This window comes from Aedes albopictus, chromosome 1 (assembly GCF_035046485.1).
Source record: "Aedes albopictus strain Foshan chromosome 1, AalbF5, whole genome shotgun sequence".
Classification (NCBI taxonomy): domain Eukaryota; kingdom Metazoa; phylum Arthropoda; class Insecta; order Diptera; family Culicidae; genus Aedes; species Aedes albopictus.
Window position 1 is genome coordinate 326,114,712 of NC_085136.1, and position 15,811 is coordinate 326,130,522.

At 42.8% G+C, this 15,811-nt stretch overlaps 1 protein-coding gene across 7 annotated transcripts in view; it reads right to left on the reverse strand.

Moving 5' to 3' along the window:
• Positions 1–15,811, reverse strand: part of LOC109416062 (homeobox protein GBX-2) — a 115,686-nt gene that overhangs the window by 13,745 nt on the left and 86,130 nt on the right. For all 7 annotated transcript variants that reach the window (XM_062847275.1, XM_029867657.2, XM_062847277.1 and 4 more), the window contains exons 3-4: positions 10,116–10,756; positions 9,694–10,055 (exon numbers count right to left, since the gene is read on the reverse strand). In XM_062847275.1, the coding sequence (XP_062703259.1) occupies positions 9,694–10,055; positions 10,116–10,644 (891 nt within the window). In that variant the 5' untranslated portion in view covers positions 10,645–10,756. The remainder of the gene's footprint in view (positions 1–9,693; positions 10,056–10,115; positions 10,757–15,811) is intronic.

The window sequence follows — 15,811 nt, forward strand, 5'->3', positions numbered from 1 at the left end:
CTTGAAGTTGCGTAGGGAATTTCCTCAGAAGTTTCAGATCGAATTCCTGGAGAAGCTCCACATAGAATTCTATGAGAAGTACCAATGAAAATTTCTCTATATGTTCCACATCAAATTTCTGTAAGTGTTCCACCCAAATTTACTCCAAGTGATCAACCGATAATTCATCAAGGAGTTCGATCGGGAACTCCTAGATGAGGTCTACCAAGAACTCCTGTAAGGATTCCATCACGTATTGCCACAGGAGTTTCACCAGGAATTCCCGCAAGAGTTCCTGTAGATGTATCTCTGAGAATACTTCCAACATTTCTACCTAGCATCCCTCATGTAGTTCCACCGGAGATTCCTCTGGTGGCTTTATCGGAAAAATGTTACACAAAGAGTATCTCTAGGAGCTTCATCGGGAAGTTCCACAGAAGTTATACCGAAAAATCCCGTAGATGTTTCACCGGAAATTTCAACATACATTTCCACAGAAGTTGTACCGGAATTTCCTTTAGAAGTTGCACAGGAAATTGCTCGAGAAGTTGCGCGAGGAATTTCGCTGGAAATTCCACCAGGGGTCTCAGAAGCAAATTTCCGCAGGAGTTCCACCAAGAATTCTATTGGATGTACCACTGGAAACACGTCTTAAAGTTTCATCACGAGTTCTTCTAACCGTTTTACTGGGATTTACTCCAAGAGTTCAACCGGGATTTACTCCGATAATTTCTACAAGAGTTCCACCAGGAATTCTTTAGAAGATCAAACAAGAATTCTTCTAGCAGTTCCACCAGAAGTCCTGTATGAGTTGCTTTGTGAATACCTGCAGAAGCTTCGTACCGTCAATCCCTGCAGAAGTTGCACCATGTGTTCCTGCGAGACCCTGAGACCCACCATGAGTTCTTCCAGATCGGAGTGAGATTCAACGGAAATTCCTCTAGGAGTTCCATCGTGAATTCCTGTGAGGTGTTCCACCGCGAATACCGCAGTAGTATCTTCAGGAATTCCTCTAGGAGTTCAACCGAAAATGTTTCGGATTTTGTAGATGTTCGGCTTCTCCGAAACCGATGCTGAATAATCCTAGTGAGTATTATTGTCTGCAATCAAAGCCCACGTAAATACCTTTCCAATCGTACTTGAACTATCCCGATTAATTTTATTTGGTAGCAAGGTTAAGCTTGCCGAAGCTAGGGTCTCCAAAGGGACTTTTCTAGTTGAAGAAAATTTCCTGTTGTCAGAGTCTCCGCATCCGGAATTCTCCCGAGGTTCCGTTTGAGCCAAAAAGATCAAAAATAGGACAAGTTACTGATTTTTGCGTGTTGTGCAAAGTATGGGGTTGAAAGCGACCCCAACGTCTAATTTGTAACTTTTACTTATGAACTAAGGAAGACTAAAGATATCACTTGAAGAATGTGTGAATAAATAACTGAAATTTTCAGAAAAATTCTTGAAGAAATTCAATTAGATATATTTTTAAGAAATTAAGAAAGAACGGATTCTTAAATGTTGATTAGGGCATTGGTCAAATTTAAAACACTTCTAATTCACATGATTGAGATTCAATCTGTCTGTCTGTCTTCTTGGCGTAACGTCCTCACTGGGACAAAGCCTGCTTCTCAGCTTAGTGTTCTATGAGCACTTCCACAGTTATTAACTGAAAGCTTCCTCTGCCGATGATCATTTTGCATGTGTATATCGTGTGGCAGGCACGAAGATACTCTATGCCCAAGGAAGTCAAGGAAATTTCCTTTACGAAAAGATCCTGGACCGACCAAGAATCGAACCCGTCACCCTCAGCATGGTTATGCTGAATACCCGTGCGTTTACCGCCTCGGCTATATGGGCCCTCAGGTTCAATCTAGACTATCTAATTTTTAGAGCCCAAGCTCATGGCAAAAGCTCAAATTTGAATCAGTCGTTTACTGCCGTTCTACGCATAGTTGTCCCATGTTATATGGGATTCCCATATAACATGGGACAATCGGGCGTAGAACGGCAGTTTAGTAATCAACGTAAACATTTCTATTTTCCCAAATAGGGCTTCGGGACCATTGTGCACCGAATGACGATGATGATACTCTCAACTACAGGATGCGAGAATCCATATGAAGTGCACTCTCCGGTGCTAAACACAACATTCAACACACCGACCGCCGAGACGGATGCCGCCGAGATGCGACATTATAAATACGATGCGGGGTGTTGAAAATGTCAAACAAATCCACACACTCCGTAATGTGCCCAAACCAAACTCCTCAACGCAACGTGACGACCAAAGACGATGACACCGAGGAGAGCAGATGAGCCGCGTGAGATGAGCCACCGGCGCGGCCCCGAGACCCGTAGAGGCCAGAGCGGGAAAATTAGCTTTTGAGTAATTTATTCTTTGACACACCAATTTAGACGATTTAGACTGTAAAGGAAACGACGAAAATGAGCCATTCGAAATGATGAATAGTGGTAAAAATAGCATATTTTGTTTGAGATCTTTTTATATCTGTCGGTTTTTATGATTGTTGGGAGCCGTGTGTTCGGTTGGTGGCGTTGTCTCTCGTTTTAACGGCTTAGGCCCAGGTTCAGGGAGGAAATCGACGACGCGGCAGGAGACGCCGCACGTGGAGGTGAAACGAGAGCGCGCGTAAAGAGCGAAAAAATAAACATTTCAATTTTAATTTTATTTCCTCTGCGCTGCTAATACGTCTTCGTCAGAAAAAGGCGACCCGTATGCGTTGCTCTTCTTAATGCCTTCGCTGGAGGATTGCAAACAAGGCGTTTCGGTGGCAACAGGAAGAGCTCTAGGCCAAAAACCGTTTTGAGAAATAATCATAGTCAGGGCGAGCAAGGTAGGGCTGTTGTATTTGCAAGACCTGGTTGCCAGATTTTGGGTTAGAAGATCATAAATGGGAAATCGCATATAGGACATTCCAATCATTTTTGCTGTTTCAACGCAGCAAATTTTACAGAAGTACGAATGACTTTTTCAGTAATTGCTCCAATATTCAAGACAGATCCTGAGAATCCTTTCAGGATTCCAGAGAATCCTTTCAGGATTCTGGAGAGAATCCTTGCCGGATTCTGGAGAGAATCCTTGCCGGATTCTGGAGAGAATCCTTGCCGGATTCTGGAGAGAATCCTTGCCGGATTCTGGAGAGAATCCTTGCAGGATTCTGGAGAGAATCCTTGCAGGATTCTGGAGAGAATCCTTGCAGGATTCTGGAGAGAATCCTTGCAGGATTCTGGAGAGAATCCTTGCAGGATTCTGGAGAGAATCAGAGAGTCCTTCCAGGATTCTGAAGAGAATCAGAGAGTCCTTCCAGGATTCTGAAGAGAATCCTTCCAGAATTCTAAAGAGAATCCTTCCAGGATTCTGGAGAGAATCCTTCCAGGACTCTGAAGAGAATCCTTCCAGGATTCTGAAGAGAATCCTTCCAGGATTCTGAAGAGAATCCTTCCAGGATTCTGAAGAGAATCCTTCTAGGATTCTGAAGAGAATCCTTCCGGGATTCTGAAGAGAATCCTTCCGGGATTCTGAAGAGAATCCTTCCAGGATTCTGAAGAGAATCCTTCCAGGATTCTGAAGAGAATCCTTCCAGGATTCTGAAGAGAATCCTTCCAGGATTCTGAAGAGAATCCTTCCAGGATTCTGAAGAGAATCCTTCCAGGATTCTGAAGAGAATCCTTCCAGGATTCTGAAGAGAATCCTTCCAGGATTCTGAAGAGAATCCTTCCAGGATTCTGAAGAGAATCCTTCCAGGATTCTGAAGAGAATCCTTCCAGGATTCTGGAGAGAATCCTTGCAGGATTCTGGAGAGAATCCTTGCAGGATTCTGGAGAGAATCCTTGCAGGATTCTGGAGAGAATCCTTGCAGGATTCTGGAGAGCATCAGAGAATCCTTCCAGGATTCTAAAGAGAATCCTTCCAGGATTCTGAAGAGAATCAGAGAGTCCTTCCAGGATTCTGAAGAGAATCCTTCCAGAATTCTAAAGAGAATCCTTCCAGGATTCTGGAGAGAATCCTTCCAGGATTCTGGAGAGAATCCTTCCAGGACTCTGAAGAGAATCCTTCCAGGATTCTGAAGAGAATCCTTCCAGGATTCTGAAGAGAATCCTTCCAGGATTCTGAAGAGAATCCTTCTAGGATTCTGAAGAGAATCCTTCCGGGATTCTGAAGAGAATCCTTCCGGGATTCTGAAGAGAATCCTTCCAGGATTCTGAAGAGAATCCTTCCAGGATTCTGAAGAGAATCCTTCCAGGATTCTGAAGAGAATCCTTCCAGGATTCTGAAGAGAATCCTTCCAGGATTCTGAAGAGAATCCTTCCAGGATTCTGAAGAGAATCCTTCCAGGATTCTGAAGAGAATCCTTCCAGGATTCTGAAGAGAATCCTTCCAGGATTCTGAAGAGAATCCTTCCAGGATTCTGAAGAGAATCCTTCCAGGATTCTGAAGAGAATCCTTCCAGGATTCTGAAGAGAATCCTTCCAGGATTCTGAAGAGAATCCTTCCAGGATTCTGAAGAGAATCCTTCCAGGATTCTGAAGAGAATCCTTCCAGGATTCTGAAGAGAATCCTTTCAGGATTCTGAAGAGAATCCTTCCAGGATTCTGAAGAGAATCCTTCCAGGATTCTGAAGAGAATCCTTCCAGGATTCTGAAGAGAATCCTTCCAGGATTCTGAAGAGAATCCTTCCAGGATTCTGAAGAGAATCCTTCCAGGATTCTGAAGAGAATCCTTCCAGGATTCTGAAGAGAATCCTTCCGGGATTCTGAAGAGAATCCTTCCGGGATTCTGAAGAGAATCCTTCCGGGATTCTGAAGAGAATCCTTCCAGGATTCTGAAGAGAATCCTTCCAGGATTCTGAAGAGAATCCTTCCAGGATTCTGAAGAGAATCCTTCCAGGATTCTGAAGAGAATCCTTCCAGGATTCTGAAGAGAATCCTTCCAGGATTCTGAAGAGAATCCTTCCAGGATTCTGAAGAGAATCCTTCCAGGATTCTGAAGAGAATCCTTCCAGGATTCTGAAGAGAATCCTTCCAGGATTCTGAAGAGAATCCTTCCAGGATTCTGAAGAGAATCCTTCCAGGATTCTGAAGAGAATCCTTCCAGGATTCTGAAGAGAATCCTTCCAGGATTCTGAAGAGAATCCTTCCAGGATTCTGAAGAGAATCCTTCCGGGATTCTGAAGAGAATCCTTCCGGGATTCTGAAGAGAATCCTTCCGGGATTCTGAAGAGAATCCTTCCAGGATTCTTAAGAGAATCCTTCCAGGATTCTGAAGAGAATCCTTCCAGGATTCTGAAGAGAATCCTTCCAGGATTCTGAAGAGAATCCTTCCAGGATTCTGAAGAGAATCCTTCCAGGATTCTGAAGAGAATCCTTCCAGGATTCTGAAGAGAATCCTTCCAGGATTCTGAAGAGAATCCTTCCAGGATTCTGAAGAGAATCCTTTCAGGATTCTGAAGAGAATCCTTTCAGGATTCTGAAGAGAATCCTTTCAGGATTCTGAAGAGAATCCTTTCAGGATTCTGAAGAGAATCCTTTCAGGATTCTGAAGAGAATCCTTTCAGGATTCTGAAGAGAATCCTTTCAGGATTCTGAAGAGAATCCTTTCAGGATTCTGAAGAGAATCCTTTCAGGATTCTGAAGAGAATCCTTTCAGGATTCTGAAGAGAATCCTTTCAGGATTCTGAAGAGAATCCTTTCAGGATTCTGAAGAGAATCCTTTCAGGATTCTGAAGAGAATCCTTTCAGGATTCTGAAGAGAATCCTTTCAGGATTCTGAAGAGAATCCTTTCAGGATTCTGAAGAGAATCCTTTCAGGATTCTGAAGAGAATCCTTTCAGGATTCTGAAGAGAATCCTTCCAGGATTCTGAAGAAAATTCTTTCAGAATTCTGAAGAGATTCCTTTCGGGATTTTGAAGAGAATCCTTCCAGGATTCTGAAGAGTATCCTCTCAGGATTCTGAAGATTATCCTTTCAGGATTCTGAAGAGAATTTTTCAGGAAAAGTATTCTCATCAGAATCCTGAGAGGATTCTCAATAAAATCATATAAGGATACTCGACTAAGTCCTGAGAGGATTCTCGACAGAATTCCAAGAGGAGAAATCCTCAAAGAATCCTCGTTAGAATCCAGAGAGGATTCTCGTCAGAATTCGGAGAGAATTCTCATTAAAATCGTGAACGGCTTCTCTTCAGAATACTGAGAGGATTCTCGAAATAGAATTCAAGGGACAACTATTCAATCTTATTATTTTAAGGAAATGGAAGTTCTTTTATGATATTTTTAAACATGATATGGAAGCTTTAATATAAATTAGTAATTGATACCAAATTGATCATGTGGCGTTAAACGATGTACAAGCAGGGATGGCATGTCACGCAGAAATTGTGCCCATTTACGCTCATCTTTCACTGAACTTCTCAGTTTCATTTACCTTACAAAAGAGAAAGAGCAAAAACGCACAATAAAATGTACATAATGTCTCTCACGCAGAGTTTTTGTGGGGGTGATTAGAGTGCTGCGTGAGAGCAATGAGAGCCCGCAAGTCATAATCCCAGTGCGCAATTTCTGCGCGCACGCAGAAAAAACAGAACTCAGTGCACACGCAGTGTGTTCAAAGGGGTCAATGTTGCTTGAGCATTTGGTGAACCGAAAGCATGCCAGTGAGTCCAAAACCCGCTAAGGGGTATCAAATCCTGTGATATCAGAGACAAGCAGACGTCTTAAGCTGGTCAAGGACTTACAGTTGATGAATATTTTGGATCCAAATTCCACCAACAGGTGGTGCTAGTGAGCTAACAAATTTTGTTTTTCATATATATCAGGAAAATTTGCAAAAAAATTGCAACTAGCGCCGCCTAGTTGCAGAAACTCGAATCAAACGATAATTATTCTGAAAGCCCTTGATCTACCAAACAATTTTGCCGAAGACAGCATCTTTCTAATAAATCAGAATGCTGAGATATGTGAAATGTAAAATTTGTACGCTATCTAGCGCCGCCTTGCGGTGAAATCACGAATCATACGGCCCATATTCTGAAAGCCCTTGACCAGTTGAATAACTTTGCCGAAGAAACCAACTCTCTAAGTAATCAGGATCCTGAGATATATGGGATGGAAATTTTGTCAGTGTTGCATCTGCTTGTCTAAGATATCACATAAATCACAGACAAGTAGATGTGACACTAGCGAAATTTCAATCTCATATAACTCATGATCCTGATTACTTAGAGAGTTGGTGTCTTTGGCAAAGTTGTTTGGCTGGTCAAGGACTAACCGATAATAAGACTCAAGATTCAAAATTCCACCGCTAGGTGGCGCTAGAGAGCAAACAATTTTTAAATTTCGCATATCTCAGCATCCTCATTTTGTAGAAAGATGGTGTCTTCGGCACTATTGTTTGGTAGATCAAGGGCTTCCAGGATAATTACCGTTTGCTTCAAGTTTTTGCAGCTAGGCTGCGCTAGTTGCATTTTTTTGCAAATTTTCCTGATATTTATGAAAAACAAAATTTGTTAGCTCACTAGCGCCGCCTAGCGGTGGAATTTTGAATCTAAAATCTTATTATCGGTTAGTCCTTGGCCAGCCAAACAACTTTGCCGAAGACACCAACTTTCTATGTAATCAGGATCATGAGATATATGAGATTGAAATTTCGTTAGTGTCACATCTATTTGTCTGTGATTTATGTGACATCTTAGACAAGCAAGTACTTTCATACTCCTGTGGTACACACAGTATTGCACTGGAAGCACGACTGAGTGCGCTCTCAACACGAAGTTTTGTGTGCACATTTTCTGCGCGCACAAAATGTGCACGCAGAAACTGAAAAACTTGTTTGTTCTAATATTTGTTTGAGCACTCATTTTGAGGGTGCCGCGATGGATGCCAGAGAGTGAGCGGCTGGTTTGTGTGTGAAAAAAGTTGCGTAGATCACCCTCGCTGTCGTTGAAAGTCGTGTGTAGAGTGTATGTTTTCTCTTCTCACGTTTCGCACTGAGGAGCATGCCATCTCTGTGTACACTGAATTCTTTTTTTGCACGACTTTTTTTTACGCGATTTTTTTTTGCGCGACTTTTTTTACGCGATTTTCTCGAAATTACGCGACTTTTTTTTACGCGATTTTGGTCATTTGCGGAGAACAAATCGCGTAAAAAAATTTCCTTTGGATTTTTTTTGCGCGATTTCTCAAAGTTACGTGAACTTTTTTTACACGATCTTTTTTTGCGCGAACGCATCAATCGCCTAAAAACAGAATTTAGTGTACAAGAATACTCATGTATGATTAAATCATGCATGGCAGATACAGTATCGGACAATAAAAATGCACCAAAGCCGTTTTCCCATACAAACTAGTCAACTTTGGATTGCCATATCTCAGTTATGTCTCAACCGATTGTTTTCATTTTTCTGTGACGAACTACAAAACATTTCAATTTTCAAAAACTATTGAAAAAGTTCAATGATAACTATTGATACAAAAGTTACAGATAGGTTGAATTTTGACAATAAAAATGCACCAAGACAAAAAACTGTGTAGCCTTAAATGCTGCAGTCAGATAGCTATGATGTCTTCAGCAAATTTATTGGTCATCACACAAGAAACATATTTGCCGAAGACACCATAGTGATTTGACTTCAGCATTTTTGGCTACATAATTTTTTGTCTTGGTGCATTTTTATTGTCAAAATTCAACCTATCTGTAACTTTTGTATCAATAGTTATCACTGAATTTTTTCAATAGTTTTTGAAAATTGAAATGTTTTGTAGTTCGTCACAGAAAAATGAAAACAATCGGTTGAGACATAACTGAGATATGGCAATCCAAAGTTGACTAGTTTGTATGAAAAATCAGCTTTGGTGCATTTTTATTGTCCGATACTGTATTTCATTGATCGAAGCAAGACACTTCAGCAAATGTCAAACTGGCACCACTGCCGCCAAATCCGCCCTCAAGCTCAATCCCTCTCGGAGAGTGGCGACTTAACGCTAATGAAGCGAACCTCATAAATGATTTAAGTGTTGTTTCATGTTTACCGAAGTTTGATTTTTTGACAAACTGTATTATAAACCATCCATGGATGGGCTGGCCGCGTCAGAACTGAGCAAACGCTAAGCCGAATGTTTTGCCGGGAAATCACTTCTTTTTGGCTGATGATGGCAGTCAGTGGCACGTGATGGAAAATGGCATCGTAAAAAAAACGAAGAAGGTAGAGAATCCGCTGCCAAGAGCACTTACGACGGCTGCTGTGCTGAAAGCAGCTCATCATTTGTGTGAGCGCAAGCCGAAAAAAAGGATTACGGTGTAGAATAGCCCCGGTTAAATTATACAAACATAGAGGAGGAATGGGGTTCACTTCATGCGATCGTGCGATCGTCACGCGGCCCGGCGGCAGGAAAAGAAATGGATTTTATGAGCTCTGGGGTCATTTGATTGATGCTCGGAATCGTTTTCATTTCTCGTTTGATGAAGAACTTCCACGGGATTAACATCGAAGGCGGCCGTGCCGCCGCCAGAGGAACGAATTAATAAAAACAAGATATTAAAACATAGTTGGCATGGCTGGTGGATTAAAAATCGTTTGCTCATGATCGTTCAAAAACAGACGCGTCAACGATGATTGACTGCGCCTCGGCGGTCTGTACAGTTGCTACAAGGCTAACTAGATCATACCAACGCTGCTAATTAAGCGCCGCACAATGAATACTCACTTGCGTCTCTGTTACATTGAGCAGCTTGGCCATGTCGGTCCTCTCGCTCGACGAGAGGTATTTCTTCACCTCAAATTGCTTTTCCAACTCGAAGATTTGTCGCCCGGTGAATGTCGTTCGGGCTTTCTTCTTCCGCCGACTGGCCCCATCCTGCTGGCTGTCATCACCATCCCCTTCGCCGAGATCTAGCACTTCGGCTCGGCTGTTCTTCTTTCCGACGCCTCCTTTGAGCCCAGCACCACTCGTCGAGGACGAATCCTTCAGCGAGTGCTGCGACTCGTTTGACCCGTAAATCTCCGACTCGGCGTCCGTTGAATGGGTTCGTTCCCGACTGATCGACCGCACCGATTCCTGGGTGGTTTCTGTAATAATATTCGATTTAAAACAGATATAAGAGTTTACAACAACTCTCTCAAAATTACCTTCTTCCAAGTGTTTCTCGAACACCCGCTCCGTCGTAGACTGCACCGAAGACTTCGAAATGCACAAATTCAGCGGTTGATCGTCGTTGTCTTCCTTCGTTGTCGTCGGCGCCGGTGGCGTCGCGTTGAGGCTTTGCAGCAGATATGGCACCATGTGGTTGTGGTTGTTACTGACGATGGGCGATTCGACCGTCTTCGCCGTAGATCCCTTCCAGCCCAGAATATCCATGATGGAGTGCGGAGTGGGCTGCTTCGGTGGATTGGCATACACGTGCGGATGCCACTTGCCATTGCTGGACCAGTTGGTGGAGGTGAAAATGCCATCCAGATTTGTACTAGTGTGGTGCCACGGGGACTCTTCGCCGCCGCCACCACCGCCGTTTCGGTGATCGCTGGATGGGGAAGACGAAGGAAGCGGGGGTTGAGGGGGTGATTTTCGATCGGCGACCTGCGCCGCCCGGGTGTGGAGATCTGGAGCGTTGGTTATGCACACCTGGTTCACTTCGCGAACCTCTTCAGCCTGGGTCATTTCGGTCAACGGATGCCACGGCTGTCGCTCGGAGAGAAGTCTTTGGTCACCTATTGTTTATGGAAGGAGGAACTTCTGGTCAGTGATGAGCGGTTAGCAGCATTCTACGGATCTGTGAGGAAAAGGTTTCAAAAGAAGAAGAATTGGTCAGTAATGTTATCTATCGGGTAATACAAGTGGAATTTAAAGCTTAGTCAATGCATATTTTCAGCAATCGGAATGCCAAAGGGGATTAGGCTCTGTGGATCTCATTAGCCGGTTTGCTTATATCCTAATGAGTCTGTTTCGGATGTACTGTAAGTTGTGATCTTGGTTGTGATGATTCAGGAACCGCCTATACTACACTACAAGTTCCAAGAATCAGCACTTTCGGGATGCTGTTCAGGCGTTTATTCAATTCCAGTTCGTCTAGGGACCTTAGGAGAGATTCGGGGACAACTCCGGTTGCCGAGACGACAACCGGAACTATACGAACGTCCTTCAGATGCCACTCCTTCGCTAGATCGTGGTACTTGATTATCTTGCCGGAGAACGTTGATTGGACATTATAGTCTAACGCATGGTCTAACGGTACAGCGATGTCGATGAAGGTTACCCGCTTCATCATTTTGTCGTAAACCACAATGTCGGGCCGGTTGGCACGAATGAGGACGTCCGTAATGATCTCGCGATCCCAGTACAGCTTTATGCAACTATTTTCCAGAACCGGGTCCGTGGTACTCCGGCTGGCAGCTTCGTTGTGACGATCGAGGTAGGCTGGTCCAGCTAACACTGAACAGCCTGCAAGGACATGCTCGATCGTTTCTTATACTTGTAGGGGTTGAGAGAGATACTGAGAAAAAGATACATAGGGCATATAGCATTAGTAGCGGTGATGAACCATCGGAAAAACAAAGCAAACGATCAACACAAAATGAAACGTCAGTCTTGTAAAGTATTTCGCATGAGTAGGTTGCATCATTGCTTCCTTCTTCGTTCGCGTAGAGTTTGGGCCGGCGGAATCGGTTGGCCCGGAATGCCAAAGTGTCCGTCCGGACACGACAATGGCACAGCCGGTAGGTAAGCTCCCAGAATATCTTAATATAAAAATAAAAATGGAATGGTGTCTGTTTGTCGCGATTTGACTCGAAAGTGGTTCAACGGATTTGCTTTACTATTTCACTGTTGCGTGCGGGTAGGGCTCCGACGTGTTTATGTTAAGGGATACATTGGAAAAGTAACCGAGAAAGCAGGAAGAACGGGATGATGTGAAGGTCCATTTTGAGACGGATGTTTCTTTAGGACTGAATGTCTGGAAGCAGTGCGAAATTTTGCCGGGACAGCTGGTGGACTAATGTAAGGAAGCAGTTTTTTTCCCATAATATGTGGCAGTGGACGGATACCGGAGAACCATCGATATTCTTTTTAGCTCGCACCAGGGGGAATCTCGCGCGACTTGGTTTGTTGTTGTGAGAAGGTTGGCGATGTAGTTTCGTTTGTCGATTGGTGAAGGAGTGCGATAAGCAATGGAACATCGGGGTTAGATTGTGACTGTGATTTTGTTTTCGTATTGTCAACGAGAGGCAGAATTTTGACAACCGCTGTAGTTCTTCTTGTAGGATTGCCTGTTGCAGGTTGCTTCTCTGAATGGGATACGACAAGACAATGTTTTTTCTGTTATGGTTCCAGGCTTGAGTTTTGAATTTGCCCCGGAATTTGCAATATCAAGCAGTTATTGTAGCTGTGGCTAGCGACTGCGTTTTTTTTCTCTCGTTTAGGTTTTTTGGGCCTTTTGAACAAGCCCGCTAAACTGTTGTGACATTTGCTCGTTTCCAAAAGTAATAATGATGTATAGTTTGTCCCAGGGTTAGATTGCATTGAGTACGTCGAACGGAGTCCTAAATGAGCAGAGCAATCGACATGTCCATGTAAATTAACTGTATTATGGTAATACAATAGTGTATTACATTGTTGTTTTCATATATGTAATTTTACAAGCAAAAAAAAAAAAAAGAATTCCACTGACTGCGTAAACTAACAGCGAATTTCCCCGAGAGGGTAAGCTGCAACAGATATGGTAATTCCCCTGAGAGGGTAAGCGAATTCCCCCGAGAGGGTAAGTTAACAGCGAATTCCCCCGAGAGGGTAAGCTGCAACAGATATAGTAATTCCCCTGAGAGGGTAAGCTAACAGCGAATTCCCCCGAAAGGGTAAGCTGCAACAGATATGGTAATTCCCCTGAGAGGGTAAGCGAATTCCCCCGAGAGGGTAAGCTAACAGCGAATTCCCCCGAGAGGGTAAGCTGCAACAGATATAGTAATTCCCCTGAGAGGGTAAGCGAATTCCCCCGAGAGGGTTAGCTAACAGCGAATTCCCCCGAGAGGGTAAGCTAACAGCGAATTCCCCCGAGAGGGTAAGCTGCAACAGATATGGTAATTCCCCTGAGAGGGTAAGCGAATTCCCCCGAGAGGGTAAGCTAACAGCGAATTCCCCCGAGAGGGTAAGCTGCAACAGATATAGTAATTCCCCTGAGAGGGTAAGCGAATTCCCCCGAGAGGGTAAGCTAACAGCGAATTCCCCCGAGAGGGTATGCTGCAACAGATATGGTGATTCCTCTGAGAGGGTAAGCGAATTCCCCCGAGAGGGTAAGCTAACAGCGAATTCCCCCGAGAGGGTAAGCTGCAACAGATATAGTAATTCCCCTGAGAGGGTAAGCGAATTCCCCCGAGAGGGTAAGCTAACAGCGAATTCCCCCGAGAGGGTAAACTAACAGTGAATTCCCCCGAGAGGGTAAGCTGCAACAGATATGGTAATTCCCCTGAGAGAGTAAGCGAATTCCCCCGAGAGGGTAAGCTAACAGCAAATTCCCCCGAGAGGGTAAGCTAACAGCGAATTCCCCGAGAGGGTAACCTGCAACAGATATGGTAATCCCTCTGAGAGGATAAGCAAATTCCCCGAGAGTGTAAGCGGTAATTCCCCTGAGAGGGTAAGCGAATTCCCCCAAGAGGGGAAGCTAACAGCGAATTTCCCCGAGAGGGTAAGCTGCAACAGATATGGTATTTTCCCTGAGAGGGTCAGCGCATTCCCTCGAGAGGGTAACCTATCAGTGAAAGATGAAGCATAAGGGATGAAGGATGAGAGGTGTAGGATGTAGGATGAAATATGAGGGAACAAGGATTACGGATGTTGGAAGAAGGATGAAGAATTATGATGACTATAATAATAAGGGATGACGATTAAAGTAAAAAGGATAAAAGATAAGAGATATAGGGTGCAGTATGAATGATAAATGATGAAGGATATAGGATAAATGCAATGATATATGATGTAGGACATAAGATGTAAGATATAGACTTGGGGCAAGACACTGTGCTGGAGAGTACATTTTCCTTCACAGAGTTGCTCAGAATTCCTCCGGATTGCTCCCGTTTCTGCTTGGGTGTTGCCTGATTCATCGCAAAATCAAGACAATATTGCCCGATATCTCGCCTTTCTTGCAGTTTTAGGGGTGTTTTTCAACAGATTTCGTCGATCATTGGTGAAAAGAGTTACTCAGAATTTCTCAGAGTTACTCTCGTTTTCACAGTGTCTTGCCCCTAGGATATAGATGAAGGGTGAATGATGATATTGATGATGACGATGATGAAGAAGGTTAATGGATATAAGATATAGGATGAAGGATAAAGGATGCGGATAATGATGATGATTATGATAATGAGAGATGAAGGGTAAAGGATGAAGGATGGCGGTTGAAAGGTGTAGGATGTAGGATGGAGTTTGAAAGTCGGGAAGTTGGATGAAGAGTGAAGATGATGATGATGAAAGATGAAGGATTAAGGTGACTTGGTGCATCACAGAATTTTCATAGAAATCAATTTCAATTTTCAATGATTGTTTGCCTCGCAAAAAACGGGCATTTCTGCAGCCACGTAGCAGAAAAAGTATCACCCCACTCACCACGAGTGAGCATACGAGATGATACATTTTCATACAAATATGGTGACTGTTTTATCACTTTGAAATATCGAGCGAGATTTCAATGATGCTGATGACGCACTACGCTTCCTTAAGTATGTAGGATGGAGGATTAAAGATGTAGATGGTAGAATGTAGAATGAAATATTAGGGATGAAGAATTACTGATGCTTGAAGAAGGATGATGATGATGGTGATGATGATAATGATTAAAGATGAAGAATCTAGGATAAAGGATGAAGTATGAAAGATAAAGGATGAAGGATCTAGGATGGGTCTAGGATGTAGGATATAGAATGGAAGATTTAGAATATTGATGATGATAATTAATATTATGATGATGGTGATTATGATGAAGGATGAAGTATATAGAATAAAGTATGGAGAATGCAGGATGTAGGATGAGGCGTTAAGAAAGTTGGATGAAGGATAAAAGGTGAAGATGACAATAATGATAATGAAAGATGAAGAATCAAGGACGGAGGATGAAAGGCGGATGAAATTGTGGATGTTGAAAGAAGGATGAAGGAGACGATGAAGGATGATGATAATGATAATAATGCTTATGATTATGATAAATAAGGATGAAGGTTAAAGTATGGAGGATGTAGGATGAAAAATGAAGTATGAAAGATAAATGATGAAGGATCTAGGATGGGTCTAGGATGTAGGATATAGAATGGAAGATGTAAGATAAAGATGTAGGATATGAATGATTATTAATATTATGATGATGGTGATGGTGATGAAGGATAAGGGATATATAATGAAGTATGGAGAATGCAGGATGTAGGATGAGGCGTTAAGGAAGTTGGATGAAGCATAAAGGGTGAAGATGACAATGATAATGATAATGAAATATAAAGAATCAAGGACGGAGATGTAGGATGAAGGATGGAGGACGAAGGAAGTAGGATGAAAGATAAAGGATGGGGATGATAATGATTATGATGATAGTGATGATGAAGAGAAGCTTACTTAGAAGGATCTGATTATTCGGTGATTTAAGGAAAACTAACAAATGCCTTTTAAGAGAATTTCGTGACAATTTGGTCAAAGTAAAAATAATACTAATAAGATATTATAAAGGTGTCGAAAAAAAGTGATTGTAAATACGAAGATTGCAATAGTGATGATCAGCTATATTTTTTTTATGAATTAGAAGTTGTGCTTCAATAAAATTAAATGTAAATGTGGTTGATACAAAGTTATA